This window comes from Lemur catta, chromosome 6 (assembly GCF_020740605.2).
Source record: "Lemur catta isolate mLemCat1 chromosome 6, mLemCat1.pri, whole genome shotgun sequence".
NCBI lineage: Eukaryota > Metazoa > Chordata > Mammalia > Primates > Lemuridae > Lemur > Lemur catta.
The window spans coordinates 48,744,741-48,765,359 of record NC_059133.1 but is presented as its reverse complement, the minus strand read 5'-3'; the positions used below and the strand labels follow the sequence as shown (position 1 = coordinate 48,765,359).

At 35.8% G+C, this 20,619-nt stretch overlaps 1 protein-coding gene across 3 annotated transcripts in view; it reads left to right on the top strand.

The window, feature by feature from the left end:
• The first annotated feature begins 1,537 nt into the window (after nt 1–1,537).
• Nucleotides 1,538–20,619, top strand: part of MON2 (MON2 homolog, regulator of endosome-to-Golgi trafficking) — a 107,561-nt gene continuing 88,479 nt past the window's right edge. For all 3 annotated transcript variants that reach the window (XM_045553457.1, XM_045553456.1, XM_045553455.1), the window contains exons 1-2: nt 1,538–2,061; nt 14,965–15,028. In XM_045553457.1, coding sequence (XP_045409413.1) covers nt 1,951–2,061; nt 14,965–15,028 — 175 coding nt within the window. In that variant the 5' untranslated portion in view covers nt 1,538–1,950. The remainder of the gene's footprint in view (nt 2,062–14,964; nt 15,029–20,619) is intronic.

The window sequence follows — 20,619 nt, the reverse complement described above, 5'->3', positions numbered from 1 at the left end:
AAAAATTGGTTTTTCAAATCATTATAAATATTATTTCAAATTAATGAATTCCAATTGCATTTCCTCAACTCCATATAATTGAGATGTAAAAGACTAAAGATGATTTTGAGTCAATCATGCTTAAGTTACCAATAATAAAAAATTCAAAAGAAAAGTTGGCTACACAATGAAAGACACTGAGTGAGAACTTGATCCTAGATTACTGGGCCAATTAGTAAAGGATCATTTTTTAAAGCTCCCTGGGACCTCAAGAATAATATCTGTCATATATCCCATCTGAGTTTTTTTGCCAAATTCACAGGTTTTCACACATAAAGCTTATGCCATAGGAGCTGTAAAGTTTCCCAAAAGTTGTGTAATAGGCACAAATGATCCAAATTACTGTTCTAGGAGCTCACTATTACTTCATCTGCCACCTTTATCCATCCTTGCTTTGCATATTACCAGAAGGGAAAAAATGAAATTATATAGCTTACAAAGTACCTGTTAAACAACATCGTCTCATTTTACAGCTAAACAGCGCCGCCCACTGACAATCTCATGGTTTAATACCTTCCATCCTGTCAAGGTGTCATCAGTTTAGCTGTCTAAAAGTGTTGGTTTCTTCATCGCCTACCTCTACCCTATTTTCCTCTCTACCTTTCTCTGCTTCCTGCTCAGCAGTTGCAAAATGTCTTGGGCAAAAGCAGACTAACCTGGGTCTTCAGAGAAGCACAGATGAAGATTTTTCTGTTTGGCTTTCATTTCACATCTATTTGGCACTTTGGCCCTAATGAAAACTTTTACATCTGTTCCTTATTTGAGCCTCAAAACCCTCTGATTTTTAGTAGGGTATTCATTCATTCAACAAATATTTATTGATTAGCTGCTACATGCCAGGCACTGTTCTAGGCGCTGGAGATACAGCAGGGGACAAAATAGGGGTAGGGGGGAGAAGTAGCCCAACTCTTCTGAAACTTTCCTTTTAGCAGAGAGAGTCAGGCGGTAAAGAGGGCGGGACAGATAGCACCGCCTGGTAGGTGATGGGAGGAAATTTGGCTTTTACTTTGAGATGGGAATCCAGCGGGAGGGTTTGGGGCAGAGGGCAGTTCCATTTTACAGATTAGTAAAATAAGGGACTATGACGCAGTATGTGCACCAGTTGAGCTTTAAAAAAAAAATTAAGAGGTAGGCTTTGACTTGGGGCCACAAGTGCGGAGATTCGAGGAGGCAGAAATAAAAAGGGTCAAGACAAATTAAGATGAATCTCAAAGGAAGCAAATTGTTTACACTGAAATACAATTTAACAGAGCCAAGGGCTCTGTTCAAGCACTTGTCACTAAAAAAGGGGCGAATCTTGACAGCGCAAACTCTGCCCCTAGCCTACTAGGACGCCGCGGCTGAGGCGGGGGAAACGCTCCCCGCCCGGAACCGGGCCTGCCCCGAGCGCGGCTACGTCTCCGGCCACGCCCCGTCGGATGCTCGCGTCGGGGTTGGCCGCGGCGGGGGCGGTGGCCACGGTGCCCGGAAGTGCGGCTGACGTGTCCCGGCCGCGCTCGGAATTGTGGGCGACTTGGCTAATGGCGTCGGCGAGGCTGGGGGCCCTGGGGAGCCGAAGCTGACGCTTCTTGCCAGGTTGGCTGGTGACACCCGTTGTGGCCGGGCCCCGCGGTAGCGGGAGGGACCTGCCCGCCTTGTGGGCTCCTCGGCCAGAACCGGAGGAGCCTGGCGAGGCGGGGCGACTGCGGGATTGCCTCCGAGGGGAGCCGGAGGGTTTGCGAGGAGGCTGCGGGGGGCGCTCGGACACGCTCCGAGTTCGCAGCCCAGGCCGGGCAGAACCCCTGAGGAGCCCAAGAAGCGGGCTACGTAAGGGCCAGAAGCGCGGAGAGGGAACTGCCTGCCGTCCCGAGCAGCTGACAGTGCCGGAGCTTGTTTGTGCCTCTCAGAAATTGGCTCGGACCTTGGAGGATCATGTCTGGCACCAACAGCCCCGAGGCAGTGAAGAAGCTGCTGGAGAATATGCAGAGCGACTTGAGGGCCTTGTCACTAGAGTGTAAGAAGAAATTCCCACCTGTCAAGGAGGTAAGCTTCAGGCGACGTCAGAAGAAGGCACCGTGAGCATGCCAGGTCCGGTTAGACCCAACCCTTCAACCCCAGCCTCCAGTCTTGTCTAATTTTCATTCGGCCCTTACCTTTCCAGACTTGCGAGTCGGTGGGTTGTTTCCACAAGCGCTTTTTATTTCTGTTGGGGAGGGCTGAGGCGCTTTTATTTTCTCCACTCTGCTGTCCTCCCAGTTTAGGAATGAAGTTCGTGGAGTGAACCGATTCAGTTAATTCAGCGAGGTGTACTTTATACTCACCTTTTCTGGCCTTTTTCAGACTCGAAACTGGCCAAGCCAGAATTGAAAAACTTAAACGTCTATTTGTTGCTCCTAAAAATTAATATCCACCCGTTGTGGTGAAATCTACGCTCCTCACTTTTATAGTATGTCACTCAATTGGAAACAGCGTTCCTTCTTAGCAGGTGTCATTTATTTAGCTTAATTCTGTTACCAGTCCCATGAAGTATTAACCAACTATCCAGAACCACCTAATTTATGACAAATATTGAAGCCCCACAGTAGCCATGTTAAACTTTGTTATGAGCAATACTGTAGTGGGAAGTTTGGGATTGGACTCAAAGGAAATAATTTGAGTTCTAGCAATACATATCTTAATGTCTTTGCGCTTCAGTTTTCTTTTAGCTGTAAAATAGGGTTAAACAGTGGTTTTATTATGTATGGAAAAGTCATCAGAACAAAAGGTTATTAGTAGAGGCTGAAGTTAATAATATATACAAATTAAATACTCCAAATAGTTCCTGAGTTGAAATTTCAAAAGTCTAGTTACTATTGGCTTTTTCTTTTAAGATGCCATTTTAATTCTATTAAATTTTTTTAAAAAACTTTGCTTAATTTTTTCCTCATTTTTGAAATAAGACATTTTGGTGATATTGTAAAAGTAATTATTTTTATTCCTATTTAATGTAATTTGGTTTACCTGAAATTTTATTTACTATTTGCCCTAAAAATTCACCAAGGAATTTCATATTTATACTGATTTAAATGGTTTACCTTTATTATTTTGAAGATTCTGTAATTAGAACTTGACCAATACAGTTTGGATTTTAGGCTTGTGAGGAATCTTAAATTTCTTTAAGTGTTTTGGTTCCTTGGTTCTATCAGTCTTCAACAAGTTTCACCTATTAATAAAGTAACAATCATTACCCCATGATGGAAACCAGATGTGCTACTTCTGGAAAGATGGCCATTATGATATATTTTATTTCAGATAGTCAATTTATTTTGATATTGATTTCATTATTTTTCTTTATATTATCTGTTGAAAGTTATAACAAGTAAATTTAAAGAATTAGGCTGTTTTAGAGAATTTTAAAGATTAAGGTCATTTTAACAGTAAAAGAAATGCTCTCATTTAGAAAATATCAAACCCTATTTTTAATTTCAATAGTAATTTATAGGACAAACCATTCGGGGTTCTAAGAATTCATACAAAAACTGTGGTTCCTCTATATTATATGCCTTTGTGGTGTATGTTGGAAATTTAATTACCATTTATTACATTATTTCTATTGGAAAATACATTTGGAGTTCCAAACAGGTAGCTTACAAAGTTTTGGAACTCAAACCATTCCTAATCTGAGAACTTTAATAAATGCTTATTTGCTTTTACTTGAACACTGTGTAGAGAGAGATTTAGTAATTGCACCTAGTCTGTGGGGTAGTGGCAAAAGTAATTCTTGTTGTGATTATCTCTGATACATAATTTTGTATATAGTACATTCTCTATAAGAATTTGTTAAATGAAAGAATCTAGATTCTTTATACAATGACATTTGCTTAGGGCTGTACTTTAGGAATTGAAAAATGATCTTGACTGTGTCGTAGGTTTAAAACAAGGATGAAGTAATTAGCCTAATAGTGATGAGAGGAGGAAGCTTTGACTTTCAAGATATATTTTGGTTGAATTAAGTTTTCCATGGTAAATTAATAGCAATGCCAAATTTGGACTTTTGCTCTTGAAGGAAATGATTTTTGGTTTTTTCTCTTTGGGTGTTTAGGTAGACCTTAAGGCAAAGCCTTTCTAAGTATAAGAAGCTTTTCCATCTGTAAATTGGTTTGCTAGTTAACACTCTTCCAGTATCTTCACAGGCATTAGCTGAAAAATACTCATTCTGAACTATTTATAAGGCTACTCAATAACTTAATATAATATAGTTCTAATTGGATATGTGCTTTGGAAGGGATATCTCCTCCAATACTTTTTAAATAAGCTAGAATGAACTATTACATTTTATATTTAGTCTTTATTTCAAGTTTTTAGTAATTTGTGCTTTTTATGGCTGTAGTGCTTGGCTATAAATTTTTGTTGTAGTGGCCATAATTTCATTCTGTCATTTTATAATAAAGGCAGTGATTAAGTAATACCAGCAGTAAGCTTGCCCTTTTTTTTCCTGTTCATTTTTCTTAGTCTTTAAACATAAATCTTCATGCTTTAGCAGCATAACTTTTTTTAGTATAACTGTACTAGCTAATTTGTTTGGGAATATGTATGTGAAATTTTTTTTTCTTTGCCTTAAAAGTTACTTTCAAACCTTCTGTAAATCACGTTTTTATAATTGCTATTCAGGGACCTTCAGAGGCAGTGACCTCTGAAGCTTTATGTATTTCATGAATAAGAACTTTTTGATCATTTCTTAGTTACAGGCACAGATGAGGGGGAGCAAACTGAAATGTGATCAGAGAAAGTTCTTAATTCTCAAGTTGAGTTTTATAGAATGAGTAGAAGCTAGCCAGCAGAAGTTGGGAAAGGGGCAGTCATTCCTAGCAGAGGAAGCAATACATGTTGTTTATATTCCATGTAAAATAAATTTCATGCTGAAGATTATTGGGAGTCAGAACTTTTAAGAGAGGGAGTAATGTGATCAAATTCATATTAGTAACATTGCCTTGACATTATTGATAGGGAGAATTAATTAGAGGGTATTGAGATTGAGGCAAAGAGAACAAATTTTAAAAAGTGATAATTGCCTGTATTGAGGTGGTAGCAGACATAGCCATGAGGTTACTTGCATTGATTTAGACAGTAGTGAAAGAAAGAGTGTGGATTGAAAAATTTAGCAGGTAAAATTATCAGGGTATGGCAACCTTTTATATAAAGAGGAGAGAGAAATATGTGTAGCCTCCTAGGTTTCTGGCTGGGTAACTAGGTAGGTCACTAAGGGAAGGAATACAGGAGGAAGAAATGTTTTGGGGGAAAATGAATAGACATGAATGTTACGTTTAAGATTTATGTGTGACATCCAAGTGTAACTGACCAGTAGGTGTTTGAAAATGATAGTTTGAAACTTAAAATGGAGGTCTAGAAATTCAGATTTAGGAGTATCAATTTATACATGACGTTAGAAACCATAGGAATGGGTGAGATGGGCCAGAATGTATGTATAGAGTGAGAATATAAAGACTGAAGAAGGAACTTTGGGAAACAACAGCATTAAAGGAAAAGAGGCAGTTGGGCAGACTTAAGGTTAAGACAGGAGAGAAGGGGAGAACTTGTTAGAGCAGGATCCCTGAGAAAGCTGGATTTTCAAGGACATAAGTGTGTGAATGGGATTTCAATTTGATAAGGGACACCTCATCTTCTGACAGGAAGGACAATGGAAAAAAATGGGTTTGAATGTGATAAATTTGAATGAGGGTAATAGTGGAGAGTTGGGAAGTTCTGGGCAGTTTTCTGTGGCCTCTGTTTTCTTGGTAAGATATTAAACAAGCTTGTTGCTAGGCGTAATTGGTAATGAAAGAAGAGTAGGATGGGAAGTTTGAGAAGAGCAGTGGATCACTTTGGAGAAGTGGAGGGAAATTGACTTGGAACACTTAAGAGTCTTGGCAGGAAAAGTGGTCAAAATGATGGTGGATTGTGATATCTAGGTTGGATTCCCAAAGAAGGAAAGCCAGTAGTTTTCATTGATTGGAAGAAGATGGAAGGGCTAAGACCTAGCAGCACTAATTTAATCAAAGAGCAGTGGGGTTGGGGTGTGAGAGAGCTAGAAAGATAGGAGTTGGGAGAATAGTGGGGATGTTGCATTGCAAATTGCCAAGTAGATATGTACTAGAGGATGATGAAGTCCAGGGAAGACATTACTCTAGTAGAAGAGTAAAGGGCATGAAGGTCCTTTGAGTTTAGGTGGTCAGAATGGGGGTTTTGCATGGATTTTTTTCTCTAGTTTTAATGATGCACAAACGTAAGGGTATAAATCATTAAAAATTGCAAGTAGTCTTTCCAGGCTACGTAGTTAAGTTTTCTGTTGCCCATTCAGGCTTGATAGAGGTTGCTACGTAGTTAAGTTTTCTGTTGCCCATTCAGGCTTGATAGAGGTTGCTTAGCAGACATTTTTGCCTTAAAAAGCAGAGGTTTCCTGTGGTTGAGTTTCTCAGTATCCAGTGTTTTTCCATGTTAACTGGCTGAGGGAGACTTACGCCTTCTACTTACTGAGACAGTTTTTTCCATTTAACCAGATATTTGGGGACTGTGGCTCAAGTCATTGGCTCTCCTGGTAGGGTTAAGACCTCATTTTTAGGACATTAGTGAAGAATGGGGGCTGGATGATCTTTACACACTTATTTGGGAGCTGTTTTGGTTTAGTATTTTATAATGTACTATAGTTATTTTTCTCTTGAATTGTGTTCTTTCTCCTGTAAGCATAATAGAATAAATCCTTGTTTTATATGTTAAAATCTATGAACTGAAATAATATATTGATTATCTTCTTAGCACTGTGCTTTGGTGACATAGAAGAAATAAAAGACATGATCTCTGACTTAAAAACCAAAAAGGAAGATATACTTCAAAAATTGAATTATTTTCCTTTTTTCTTTTATATAAATATACAGTTTATTTTTCAACCATATACACAGTAGAGGGTTTTGCTGTTACTATTATAATACAATAGAAGTTTATTTGTCTAAGTGTAAAGCGTAGTAGGAAATACAAAAATAAATGAGAAATTGCTTTTATTTTCATGAAGTTAAGGTTGAGTAAAATATTGTCTTTCCACTAGGCTGGGAACTTTACATCCTATATTCTAAGGCAACATGCCATATTAAATATTTTGTTTTACAGATGATGAAACTGGTTTAGAGAGGTTCACTAATTTGGGTATGGTTGCAGAGGTGGAACTGGGATGTGAATCCATGTGCATCCATCTCTAAAACCTCTCCTTTTTTCCATTATATCATGCTGCAAATGCCTTTAAAGCATGCTTAACCTGTTTTTACTATTTTTCCCATTTGTCTACCTTGCTTCATTTTTTATTACTATTTCCATCTTGAAATTCTCTTGTTTTGACTTTTATAACACTTTTCTGTTCTTCCTCTCTCTGTGTGTTTCACTTCCTTGTCTTTACATGTGTCTCCCAAGTTTTGTCTTCAAATTTCTCCTTTCTCCATGCTCAGCCCCTTGAAACTGTCATCCACTCCTATCGCTTCTGGCCTTACTATAATGCTGACAGGTCTTAAATCTACTTCACTCACTCTGCTCTCTTTACTGTGTTTCCAAGCTGTCTGTTGAACACATCTACCACAGTACCTTTCACATTCTTCAGATAGAACTTCTTGTAATTGAGCTTACCTTTTCCTCAAAACACCCATTCCCTTTGTTTCATTTGTTTTGTTAATGGTATCTAGCACTGTTGCTTACTTTAATTATATTTGTCTGTCTTCTCTCCCTCAGCTCTCTTTATTCACTGTCAGTTGTTTCTTCCAGCCCTGTGATTTCTAGCATACCTTTCCTTTTTTTGTAGTTTATCTGCTATAATCCTAGTTCCAGGTATTAATATTATGCCTGGCCTTTGATGTGCGTTAATGGCATACATGACTCCAAACCATTAGATATGTCACCACCAGATTAATATGCTTAAAATCGCTTGGAAACTCTCAATGGCTACTATGTACAAATAGAACTCTTAATAGTATTTAATTTAAGACCCTCTTGATGTTCCCAACCTTCCTCTCTAGCTTCACCACCCTTAACTCTTCCCCATATGCTTTTATACTTCAGCCAAACTGGATTGCCTGCCAGTCTCCAAGTATGTTCTATTGCTCCCACTTCCATGGTATGGCTTCTTAGGTTCTTTTGCTGGTTTGGAATTGCCTCCCCTCATCATCTTTTTCCTTTTTTCTTTTTAAATTAAAATCCTGCCTTTCATTGAATCCCACTTTTTTTTTTTTTTTTTTTTTTTTGAGACAGAGTCTCACTCTGTTGCCCAGGCTAGAGTGCCATGGCGTCAGCCCAGCTCACAGCAACCTCAAACTCCTGGGCTCAGCCTCCCCTGTAGCTGGGACTACAGGCATGTGCCACTATGCCCGGCTAATTTTCTCTCTATATATTTTTAGCCGTCCAAATCACTTCTTTCTATTTTTTAGTAGAGACGGGTCTCGCTCTTGCTCAGGCTGGTCTCGAACTCTTGACCTCGAGCTATCCTCCCGCCTCGGCCTCCCAGAGTGCTTGAATCCCACTTTAAGTGCTGCTTATCCATTTGTTGCATGAATGAGTCAACTTTACAGATAATTTTCTGATTTCTTTCCTTGTTCACTCATTCATTCATTTATTTGTTCATGAAATAATTTTTGGACACCAGCTATGTGCCGAATGCTAGCTAGTTGCTAGAGCAAAGACAGTTGCAGCCCCTGCCCAGGCTTGTCAGTCTAGTATGTTTTCCTCTGCTTTCTTAACTTTCACTTAAACCATAAGTTATTTCCTTGTAACTCTTAAATTTTACTTTGTGTTATAGTTTTTAAATATTTTTTCTTTTCTGCATAACTCCTTAAGGGTCAGTATTTGATCTTGTTTATTTTTCTATCCACTGTAATGTAAAGCATTTGTATATGTAGGAGGTGCTAACTAAATACTTGTCGAAGATTAAAGTTTTAAGAAAAGGAAGGAAAAGGCATAGCATCTATATAGGCATATCTTGTGTATATTTTTAGCATCTTCCTGGTAATCTGCATTCCAGTCTTTCATTTGTTATGTTAAAGAAAATTACTTTGTTTGTTTTCCAGAAGCCAGGGGTTCTGAATAGAATGTCACCTAGGTGTATATTTTTAGGAGCTTTTAGGGTTATAGAATAATAGAATGTTACAGAAGAAAATCTTACTGGTTTCGTTGTTGTAATTGTTTTATGAGCATATTGTTGTGTAGGAAGTGTTCTAGATCTATGAAGCACTTCCAAGTTTGGCCTTGACTTTAGGTCTTTTTATTTTACCTGACATCCAAAATCATATGTCTTCAGACAGCTCTATGCCTCCTTTCTGTCTCATGAGTACATTATTTTATGTAAGTTGCCATTAATTTGAATTTCACATTTCTTCTTTAGCTTTTGTTTTATGCTGTGTCGTGTGAATAATTTGGACCTTTGTGTAAATTCGTTTACATTTTGAGGCTTTATTCTCATAGAAGTTGTGAAAAATACGTTATTAAAAAAACAGAACAGGAACTTTTGTGAAGGGAAGCAGCATTTAAATTTTTTTTTTTTTTTTGGTAAATATGTATGTAGTTCTAGTAGTGAACATTTATTAATTCCTTCCCTACAATCCATTCCCTTTTGCTTCTTTCAGTGGTAGGCTACACTCTTCCCTCATTTTCAACCCTGTGGATTCTCACTCCTAATGCCAGGGTACCTTGATTAGCTTACTCTACTTTAAACTATCCCCACCTCACACCCCATCCCCCCCTGTATTCCTGCCTAAGTTACATAATGCCAGTGAGTGCTCCTGGAAAAGAAAACCTTCCTCTTTCTTCCTCAAGAGCTGCTGAAGGAGACCCTTTCTCTCCTTCTAGATAGTGTCATATGAAATGGCGAGGTATGGAATGGCTACAGCCATTTTTGTTGCCAAGCTTGGAAGCAGCCTGCAGATGAACCAACCCTGGGAACCAGGCAGAACCAAGACAATGGCAGAGAAGTGAAGCTGCAGTCCTGGTGGCATTGTGAATCTCTGAATCAAACTTCCTCTAGAATTTTCAATTAGTGAGACAATGAAGTCCCTCCGTTTCCCTCACCCTTTTTAAGTGAATTTGAATTGGCACTTATACATATTATAAATACTAATAAGTCTTTTTAATACTATTTAGAACTTTTCATTTGTTCCTTTAGAAAAATTTATTATGTAGCTACTGTATGGAAGGCACTGGGATAGGCATTAGTAATACAGAGGGATGAATGAGATACGTTTCTTATCCTCATGGGGCTTATAGCTAGAATGGAGACACAGACATAATGAAATGAATGGGATAAAGTGTTACAGGTATAAGCCATAGACGGTACTAAAGGTAGACAGGCTTTGTAATATTTGTCATAGAAAAAAGTGATGGAAGAAATGATTTCTGTCACTGCTTATGATATTAGAAGGGTGACAAAATCAAGAACCTGTACCATAAGTCTACAGCTGTCTTCATGTTGTTAGCAATGGTTTAATTTCAGCAAAGCATTATTTGTCACATTATATTAGTGCTAATTTGGGTTTGTATTTTATTTGCTAATTGTTAATTTATTGTCTTTATAACTTAAGAGCTATAAAGCGTATATTCCTGATTGTATTTACACATACATTTCAATTTGTCAATGACTGGGTAGGTTCATAAGAGTTTTTTCTTTTTTCCTTTTAAAAGATGTCCTTACACTACTCAATTTTGAGAAACACTAGTAGGGGTGGATGCTAGGGAAGTGTTGAAAAATTGAGACAGTGGATGGATGGAAGACAAGATTGCAGGTAGAGACATCTCTTCATTTAGGTTGACAATGAGAGTTTGAATGAAAGTGGGAAGTGGAATTTGAGAAGAAAAAGAGTACCAGATATGTTAACTAAATAGACTTTGTGGCTGATTAGATTTGTGAGATGAAGGAGAAAGCCCAGATATCTGATCAGTGACTGGATAGATGATGCTGCTATTCAGAAAAATAAAGATTGTAGGAAGAGGAAACAGTTTTTTTTGGCTGCAGTAGGAGTTGGGAGTTGAGGGAAATGATAACATCTGTTTTGAACATGTTGTTCAAAAAAATTGTTAACCTTAATTGTTTTGAACAATTTAAGGTGCCTTTTAAACATTTAGGTTAATAAGTCCTCTAGTTTAGGAGACAGGTCAGGAATAGGAACATAATTTAGGAGTCTTCAGCATTTAGAAAGTAATCAAAACCTTGTAATTATAGTTATCCTTCAGTATCTGCAGGGGATTGGTTCCAGTGCTCCTGGCCTGGAGGATACCAAAACCTGTGGATGCTCAGGTCCCTGGTATAAAATGCTGTTGTATTTGCATATAACCTGTACACATCTTCCCATATCCTTCAGTCATCTCTAGATTATTTATAATACCCAATACAATGTAATGCTGTGTAATTTGTTGTTACACTGCATTGCTATATTTTTAAATTGTTGTAATGTTATTTTTGATTATTCCCCTCCACCCTGAATATTTTTGATCTGCATTTGATTGAATCTGCAAATGCAGAACCCATTGATACAGAGGGCCAACTATGTGGGATTACCCAGGAATAATTTATTGAATGAGAAATGAGGCCAAGGATATTCTAAGTGGTCTTGGAAGAGGAGTCAGGAAAGGATGTTGAGAAAAAGAAGAAATTGTTTCATGAAACAGATTAGTTTTAAGTGTATTTAAGACGTTGGCTTTCTTTTCCAACTCATAGATGCCCTCAGGAATGTATTAGACTATTTACCTTAACCTATATTATCTCTAAGTCTGCAGAACTGGCCAATTTTTTTTCTCCTTTTATTTATTTATTTATTGCATGAGGGCCTATTCAGGAAAAAACTGTTTACAAAGGAGTCTTCAGCATTTAGAAAGTAATCAAAACCATGGAATTATAGTATTCCTACAAATACACATGGTATCTGATCAGAATAGGGGATACTTTTAAAACAAGATGTTAAAGACTCTTCTTCACTCCTACAATCCTTGGTAAATGAAAGGGAATCTGGCTCTGAAGACCTCTGTTTGTACAGGATACCCTTAAAGATGTAGGCTAGGCCTAGGTATGAAGTAAGAATACAGTGGTTAGGGGTACCCTGATAATACAAGTGTGTCAATAAACATTGATAGTGAAACTTTCCTGCAACACAGGGTGCCTGTGAGAATAAGATGTTATAGTTACAAAGTATTTTGACAATAGAAACTTGGATGTGAAAAATGAGGAACTATGAGATAGGTATAATTACATCCAAGGCAAGAAACAGTCCTCTTGGTGATTCTTTGAGTTGAGGAGTGAAAATACTGGTTATGCATCTTTTAAAACACCACTTTAGAACTACTTAAATACTCCTTGTCCCTTCTCCTTATTGTATGTATGTATAAAAATATTTGTTAGATGTGCACACATTCAGGGTTCAATTCTTAGGAAATCAAAACAATGTCTGGCAAATTTGAAATCCTTTACTGATAGCTGGCATGCTACAGGATAGATTTTGGAAACTATTAAGAAGGTTTTGCCTTTGGATTCTAAGACAAGGAAAAAAATTTTTAAAAAAAGTATGATTAGAATTCAGAAAGTCTGGATGAATTGTATTAATATTTATGACAGTTCAATTTAATCAATCTCTGTTGACACTGAAGCAAAATCACATATTGAATTTGGACATATGCAAGGTATATAGGGCCATAGTGAGAAGGGGGAGAAGTTAAACTTGAAAATGATAGTGGAAGAAATTTCAGTGACCACAGACTAATTTCTTTAATTTAATTTTTACAGTAGTAAATTTGCTATGGTTTATATGTCTTCAAAGTATATCCAGAATCTAACCATTTCCTACCACCTCAATCATTACCATCTTGGGCCTATCTACCATCGTCTCTTGCTTGTATTATTTTTAATAGTCTCCTAATTTTACTGTATATTGGAATCACCTGAGGATTTTTTTTTTTTTTTTTAACTACTGATTCCTGGCTTTCACCAGCAGTCATTCTAATTTAATTGGTTTGCAATCTGGGCATCGGGATTTTTTTTAAAACTTCTGGTGTTTCTAATATGCACTGCCTCAAATAATCAGAAAACTAAATCTTTCCATGAAGTAATTGATTTTGACTGTGTTTTTTGCTAGTAGCCACGTTAATTTAATTTGGGACATTTCCATTTCTTAAAGTTTTAGAAGTAAGTGTTTCAATTAGGCTTCTTAGTTGTGGGCAATGAAAGCTGACTCTGGCTGATTTAAGCAGAAATAAAAGTTGCTGGTGGGATATTGAGTGGTTTTCACAGAGCTGGTGGAAGGCTGGATGCATCCAGCCCTAAAATAGGTACATGAACAAAGAGAAGTTGAACAACTAGAATACTCATGCCAGTGAGATTATTATTGCTGTCTGCTGAATAGTAACTGGATACCACAGATTGCACTATGGTTGCACTGGTCACTTCAGGCCACCACTAGTTCTGCGGCCCTCAAAAAGTGGATATTGCCTCTGCTATTGTCATCAGAATTTTCTTTTGTCTCTTCTTTTCTTTGTTACTAGGCTCCACATTCAGCATCCCTAGTGGGTGCCTGTATATGGGTAAGCAAAGGCTGCCAGGGCATGTAGGAAAGCAGGTATCTGGCATTTTCAGTTTGATTAGTGGAATATAGGCTCTGTCTTGTACCAAAATTAATGAAGGTGGGAATTCTTCACATATAAGCAAGGGCTTCACATGCTTGGAGGCAACAAAATGACGAAGGTCTACTACACATGGTACAGTGTACAATGTGTTCTTTATTTTATGCACTAATCCACTGGTCACCAAACTAGGAGTCCATAACAAACTGGTGTTCTTTTATAATTATTTTTAAATCTTTAGAGCCTGCTACCACTTGTTCCTTAGCAAGCAGCAAGAGATAACAAATGAGCAAGTAGTGAGCAAATAGGAAAACTTGGACATATAACTTTTTATGATCATATATGTATTATCTTTGAAGGTGTAGATACCAGTATAAGTATAAAATAGCCATGTTTCCAGATAGTAAAAATCTGAGTTTCTATGATGGAAATAGTATACCAATATTATATGTCAGCACTGTCCAATAAAAGTATAATGTGAGGCCACAAATGAAGTGCATATATGTAATTTTGAATTTCATTTAAAAAGTAAAAAGAAAGACATTTAATTTTAGTAATATTTAACCCAGTAAATTCAAAATACTATTTCAACTTGTAACAGATATAAATATTTAGTGGATAGTTTACATTCTTTTTTTATACTAAGTCTTCAAAACCTGTTATGTTATTTTATACTTATAGCACAGCTTAATTCAGACTAGCTACATGTTAAGTCACATGTAGCCAATGTGGACAGTTGGACAGTGCAGTTCTGTGGCATTCTGTAAAATGCTATATGATCTGCAGGTACTGCTAGCTAAACATACTCTGATGAAGTGTTTTAGACACATTATGAAAACTTAACTGTTTAAAAAATATAACTGAAAAGTAATAACAAAGTGGTTGATTATTCATTCTCAAAAGAGAAACTGGTTCTTTTAATCCAAAACAGTAGTTTTACTTAATGTTGCCATGGTTTTGCAATTTTTTTGTAGTGGGGGGAAGGGGAGGGGTGAAATTGGGAAGAGGAGCTTAATTATTGTCATCAGGTTTTGGTTTTATTTATTATTTTTATTTTCTGAACATTTAAATTTGTAGGGAATTGAGGTATTCCAGATATGCCTTAAGGCAGAGGAAGGCAGCATACTATAGGGCTGAGTTTGCATGTGAATATCAAATTAATCATATTTTATTACATTTAATGTCTATGTCACTACTGAGCTTAGTATCTGATGTTTTGAAAATTATAAAGGTGATAGTGACTGACTCTGTGTGCTTATCTATCGTGTGTGACTTCTTTTCCATGGATTATTCATGTTGATAATAAGTTTTATGCTCTAATTATGTTTATTCTTACAGGCTGCTGAATCAGGAATAATAAAAGTTAAAACAATAGCTGCACGAAACACCGAAATTTTGGCAGGTAATTTTTTGCATTAAAAATTTAACAATTAACAAAAATTTGATTAGTAGTAAAAGAGTCTTTTAAAAAGAAGCCATCAGTTTTCTGTAACATCTCTTCCTAATGCCCTAACATGTGCTATTCATGATACAGAACAGGTAAAAGTCCCTGACTTGTGAACTGACTCTGTTTCCCCAAGATCAATGCTATAAAATTCTCTGAAATCGGAAATCATAAACTACTGACTTCTTAAAGGCAAGGATTTTTTTCTTACTCATCTTTGCATTCTCCTCCACCTCTTGTTGATCACCTAAGACACACCCATAAAAGGCATTCAGTTAATATTTATATTTGTTGCATTGAATTGAATGAAAGATTGGTTCTCAGTCCACCTTCCAAGATCAGTCTTATCTTTAATATAATATAAACAGTTCATAATGTAGTTTTGTATATTTAGTTGTACCATATCAGGTTTGAGTCCTGGCAATATGGTCATGAAGAAAGAATGGGAGTTGGGTGAAGTAAAGAAAACAGAAGTGTGTTCTTTTTTTTTTTCTAATATAACAAACGTTTCTTTCTTTCTTTTTTTTATTTCAGCTTATTATGGGGGTACAAAAGTTCAGGTTATGTATATTGCCCATGGGCCCCCCCCCCAAGTGTTTTCTTACCGTCTCTTGATTGAACTTAGTTTTCAAGAAGAAATTTTCAAGAGTTTCTCTTTGGCATTCTTTCTTTACTCAGTCTACTCCTTTTTCTTCTCTGGTGCTTTCTGTTCTTGCCTCAATAATAAACATGGCAAAGAGGGAAACTGGCTTTTTTTTTTTTTTTTTTTTTTGAGAATCTATTATATGTGAGGCACTTGTGCCACTCTGTCTTACATAAAACAACCTTGTGGGGAACTATTATGTTATAGTAGAGCAAATTGAGATACAAAGAGATTAAATTACCTGCCCAAGGATGTGATAAGAGGCAGAAGCAAATTCAAATCCAGATGTGTTCAGAGTCCATGTTCTTCCTGCTGCAGTGTGCTACTATGGTTATGGTATTGCAGGGTTTCCACCCTAGCCACTCCGTCTCAAGTGTTTCATATGTAACTGTTGTTCATATGTAACTTACTTCGTTGATCCTTTGATCTGCACTTCCAGTTCCAATAGTGCTATTGATCTCAGCTAGTATATGAGAAAAGTAGTCTAATTAAGTTATTTTATACAGAGTGCAAATAGTAAAGAATCTAACTCTCATAAACTTTACATTTTTTAAGAAGGATATCAATAAATTCCCAACTGGTGGGATTTCAGAGTGTTACAAAATGAATGAAGATTTTTGGGGGCAGTTTAAGGGTGGGTTGGAGGCAAGAGTGGATTTCACTTAGAGTATCCAGCTTTGCTGGGAATTTGCCCTTAGGGTTAACTCTCCTAAGTTGCATCTGTTTCTTATAGCTTCTTCCCTGATTTTGAACAGTCTGTCAAAATACCAAATAGTTTTATAACATTATCCACAGATATGAATAATGCTGTATGCATATTATATGAGAAAGGGTAGTGAAAGTGGTGGATAAAGGCAAACGTGTGTATGGTTGTATTGGGAGGATGGGCAAGTGGGTTTTAATGGGAGATGCATGTTGGATGGATTAGCCACTGTGGAAAAATTGGTGTTTAAAGATAAATTCTGACCTGGATATTTTTATGTTGGAGACTTGTCATAGGCCAACCATATTAGAATTATCATTGTAAATATTTACCTTTGCTAATATTATTGCTGATATGGTAAGTCCTTAATTATTCTCCCATAGTAGAAATTTTCATTGGTACTATAGTTGGGGGAAGATCAAAAAAAAAGACTGATTTCTTCAGAGGATCACTGTTTATTCCAGACCAAGTAAAATGTTCCATACCAAGTAAAATGTCTAATTAGTTAATCTTAAGGAAGACTAAGAAATATTTTGACTCAGTTGGTATGAGTTTAATATATAGACAAGCTATTAATTTCATTTTAATTCAGTTAGTTTTATTCAAATCAAATTAGAACAGATCTTTATGCAAATGCAGTTAATAGTTCATGCTATAATCTTCAAAGTATCTAGAGCCATGTACTTGAGGAGGTATATTAGCACTTTATCCTAATATTTTTCCAAGTATTTATAGCAATTGATACCTAAAACTTACAGGTTTATAGACCACTGTCATTTTGAAAATCAAAGACTCTTAAAAACAAAGTTTAAGTTAGTGTATAGCTTCTAAACTACATAGTTAATACTGAGAAAAATTTTTGGCTAACTTTTTTTATTTCCTGAGAAGTATTTACTTCGTTATAGTACTGGAGACTATAGGACACTAGTTTTGTGCTGTAATGGATGTCAAAGACACCAAACAATTGAGGAGTCTCAAATGAGATGGGATATTGAATTCTCATACGTCTTTGTATATTCAGAAAATGTGAAGGGTTGCTGTAAAAATCAGAACCCTTAATTAGGATCAACTTGTCTAGTTAATGATACTCAGCATAGATTTCTAGCCAACTTCAGTTTTCTTAGATTTATTTCCCAAGGGAAGATTATTTACATTGCAGAATAAATCCTTGCTTTACTTCTCCCCTTCTTTTAAGCATCCTCCTTTAATGTTCATTTTTCTTTGTTTTCACTGCTGTCATGAATGCTGACATAAGTGGGAATGCTATGCCAGGTAATGTCAGCATTGATTCAGATGTACAGATCCTTATCTCAAAATTTCCTTTTTCTTTAAAGATAAAACTTTGTAAATCAGCGATAGCAACATAAAGTTTTTCATTTACGAGGCCCAATGCCTTAAGCTTACATTTGACTATTATATATTACAAGTTGTGTTTATTATCTTAGCATACAACATACTAGAAATTGAGACAGCATGTATTGTACAAAAATTATGTAATTTGCTTTTTGAATATATATCTGTAACAAGGAAATCAATGAAATTGTGATATCTTTTAAAACTGTCTAACTCCTATCCAAAACCAGAATGGTTACATCTACCTATGGCTGCTTTTGGCTACTGTCAGTATACATATAGAATTTTTACATAAATAATCACTATGTATGATTTGTGTTTTTCATTTCTCACATGATATATCCTCATCTTTTTCATATCTATGCAGTCTTATAACTAAAAGATCTCTAAGTAGCAATGAGTAAATATACTTTAATTTTTTTGACATTTAAAGGTAATTTATCTACTTATTTAATATATTTTATCATATCAGTACATGTACTTGTAATATTTTACAAACATACATAGAATATATCATGCAACATATTATTAATAAGTAAATAATTCTGTAGGAATCAGTAGGGAAGATACAAAGATGGGTAATGTAATTCACCTACAATCTATATGGAAATGCAACAAAAATAACTTGAAAGGTATGTTTATGCCATTCGTTCTGTTTAGTTTACCTGCTCCTTCATTAAACTTTTGAAGCTTTTGCCAGGAACTTTCCTTTCCAGATGATATACTCTGTGAGGTCAGGGTCAACGTCTTATTCTTCTTTATGTTGCCAGTATTTAGCACTCTACATGGGAAATAGCAAGCACTCATTAAATGTAGGCTAATAAGTGAATCACATCAAGATGCAACTAAATCTCTTAATGTTGCCTCTATTATGTTTTTTCTACTAGTTTTACATGTTATAATTGTTTGAATACATGAGTTTTGTTACTTTTAGTTCGTGTCAACTACATAACAGAGTAATGAAGGAGACAGACTCTAAACAGAATTCTAATACTATGTGGTAAATGCCAAGATGGAAGTAGAGACGGTTGTTATGGGAACATAGGGAAGGCACTTATCCCAGCCTAGGAATCTGAAGCTGTTTAAAGGCCTAAAGAGGAGTTAGCCAGGCAAATAAAGTACAGAAATGGAAAGGGGACTACTTAAACAAATACATGAGGTTTGTGTATACAGCTTGCTGTATCTGGATACACTATTCAAGTATTGCCTGACCGTAAAGTATGAAGGGGGAATAGGTGTCAGGGAGACGATAAGGGCCATTTACGTGCTATTCTGAGCAGTTCGATGGGAAGAGTTTGAATCAGGGAAGTGACACTTTGATTTACATTTTTAAGTAAATTTACTCTGACAGCAGTGTGGAGTAATATTTCAGTGTACTGTCACTGAGGCAGAGACCTGTTAAAAGGCTATTTCTGTAATCTGGGCTAGAAGACATGGGGCTTGTAAATAATGCCGTGTTCACAAGTTGACCTGTTGGGCCAGAGAGATTACATAGTTTGTCTACAGTATAATGTGTTTTTATTTATAGTTTTTTCCTTCCTGTTTTTTTCTTTTTTAAATTTTAATTTACATCTTTTTATTATATCACATAATTTGTATCTTTCATTGTATCATGAGGATTTTTCTTTCATGCCATCCTTTTAAATGTTTTTAATTGCTGTACAGTGTTTCAGCAAGTGGATTGTGGTTTAACCATTCCTTTATGTTAGATGTGTTGTGATATTTAGAATTATTTCTTTTTGATAAATTTCTAGAAATAAGATTATAAATTTAAAGGGTGTGAATATGTTTAAAGTTCTTGGAATGTGTTACCACATTGCTTTCTGAAAAGGTTAAAGTTTATACCTTTACCAACAATATGTAAATATATTTTTATAACATTCTTGCAGGGTTATTATTTTTTAAAAATCCTTCTGGTAATAGAGCAGGCAGATGACTTCTCATTTTAATTGGTGTTTCTTTTTGATGTTGAACATTTTTCTCTGTATTAAATTATTTGTTTCCTTTTTACATTTTATATTCATTTGAATTTTTGTGTTTTCCTTATCAAATTGTTTGAGCTGTTTATATAGCAAAAATACTTCCTATCATGTTTACATTATATTTTCCCCATTTTGATTTTTGTATCTAGATGCTTTTCATTTTTATGTCATCTAATTTTTCTGGGTTTTTTTGTAGCTGTACACTTAGGATGCCCCTCTCCTTCCACATAGTTAACAGTCATTTTTATTCTATGGTTTGATTTTTTTCTTAACTAATGTGTACGGTGATGTGAGGATTTAATTTTTTTCTTTTGCAAAATTTTTAACCAGTTGGACGAACATTATTTGTTGAATAGTCCTTCCCTTTCCTATAATGTGCTTTTAATATGGAATTGCTTATACTTTCGTTCTTATTCTTGAATCATTTAAATATATTTTCAGACCTTTTGAACCCACTAAAATTTTTTTCACATTGTTAGGAATATCAGTCTTTTCTGGAACTAGATTTTTAGCATTTTGAGGATAGAAAAAATGTCTAAGTCACATTTTATTTCTTTCACAAGAATTAAACTTTGTTACTTAATGGCTGTTTAAATTTATCACAGTAAAACTTTTATTAACCCCTGTTAATGTGATTCATAGTGGGGTATCCTAGTTTAATTCTTTTTTTTCAGGATAAAACTACACTAATGCAGTGAAACTGCTCAGAGCAAGGAAACCCCTAGGATATGGGGACCTGCTGGACCTCTTTCAGGTGTGTGAAAGTGCGTCATTTGGTCTCATGGTTATATATTTTGGAAATACAATATTTATTTGAGATACATTGTTACTCTGTTAAAGAGTTATGCTTATTAAGGGACCTAGGTGG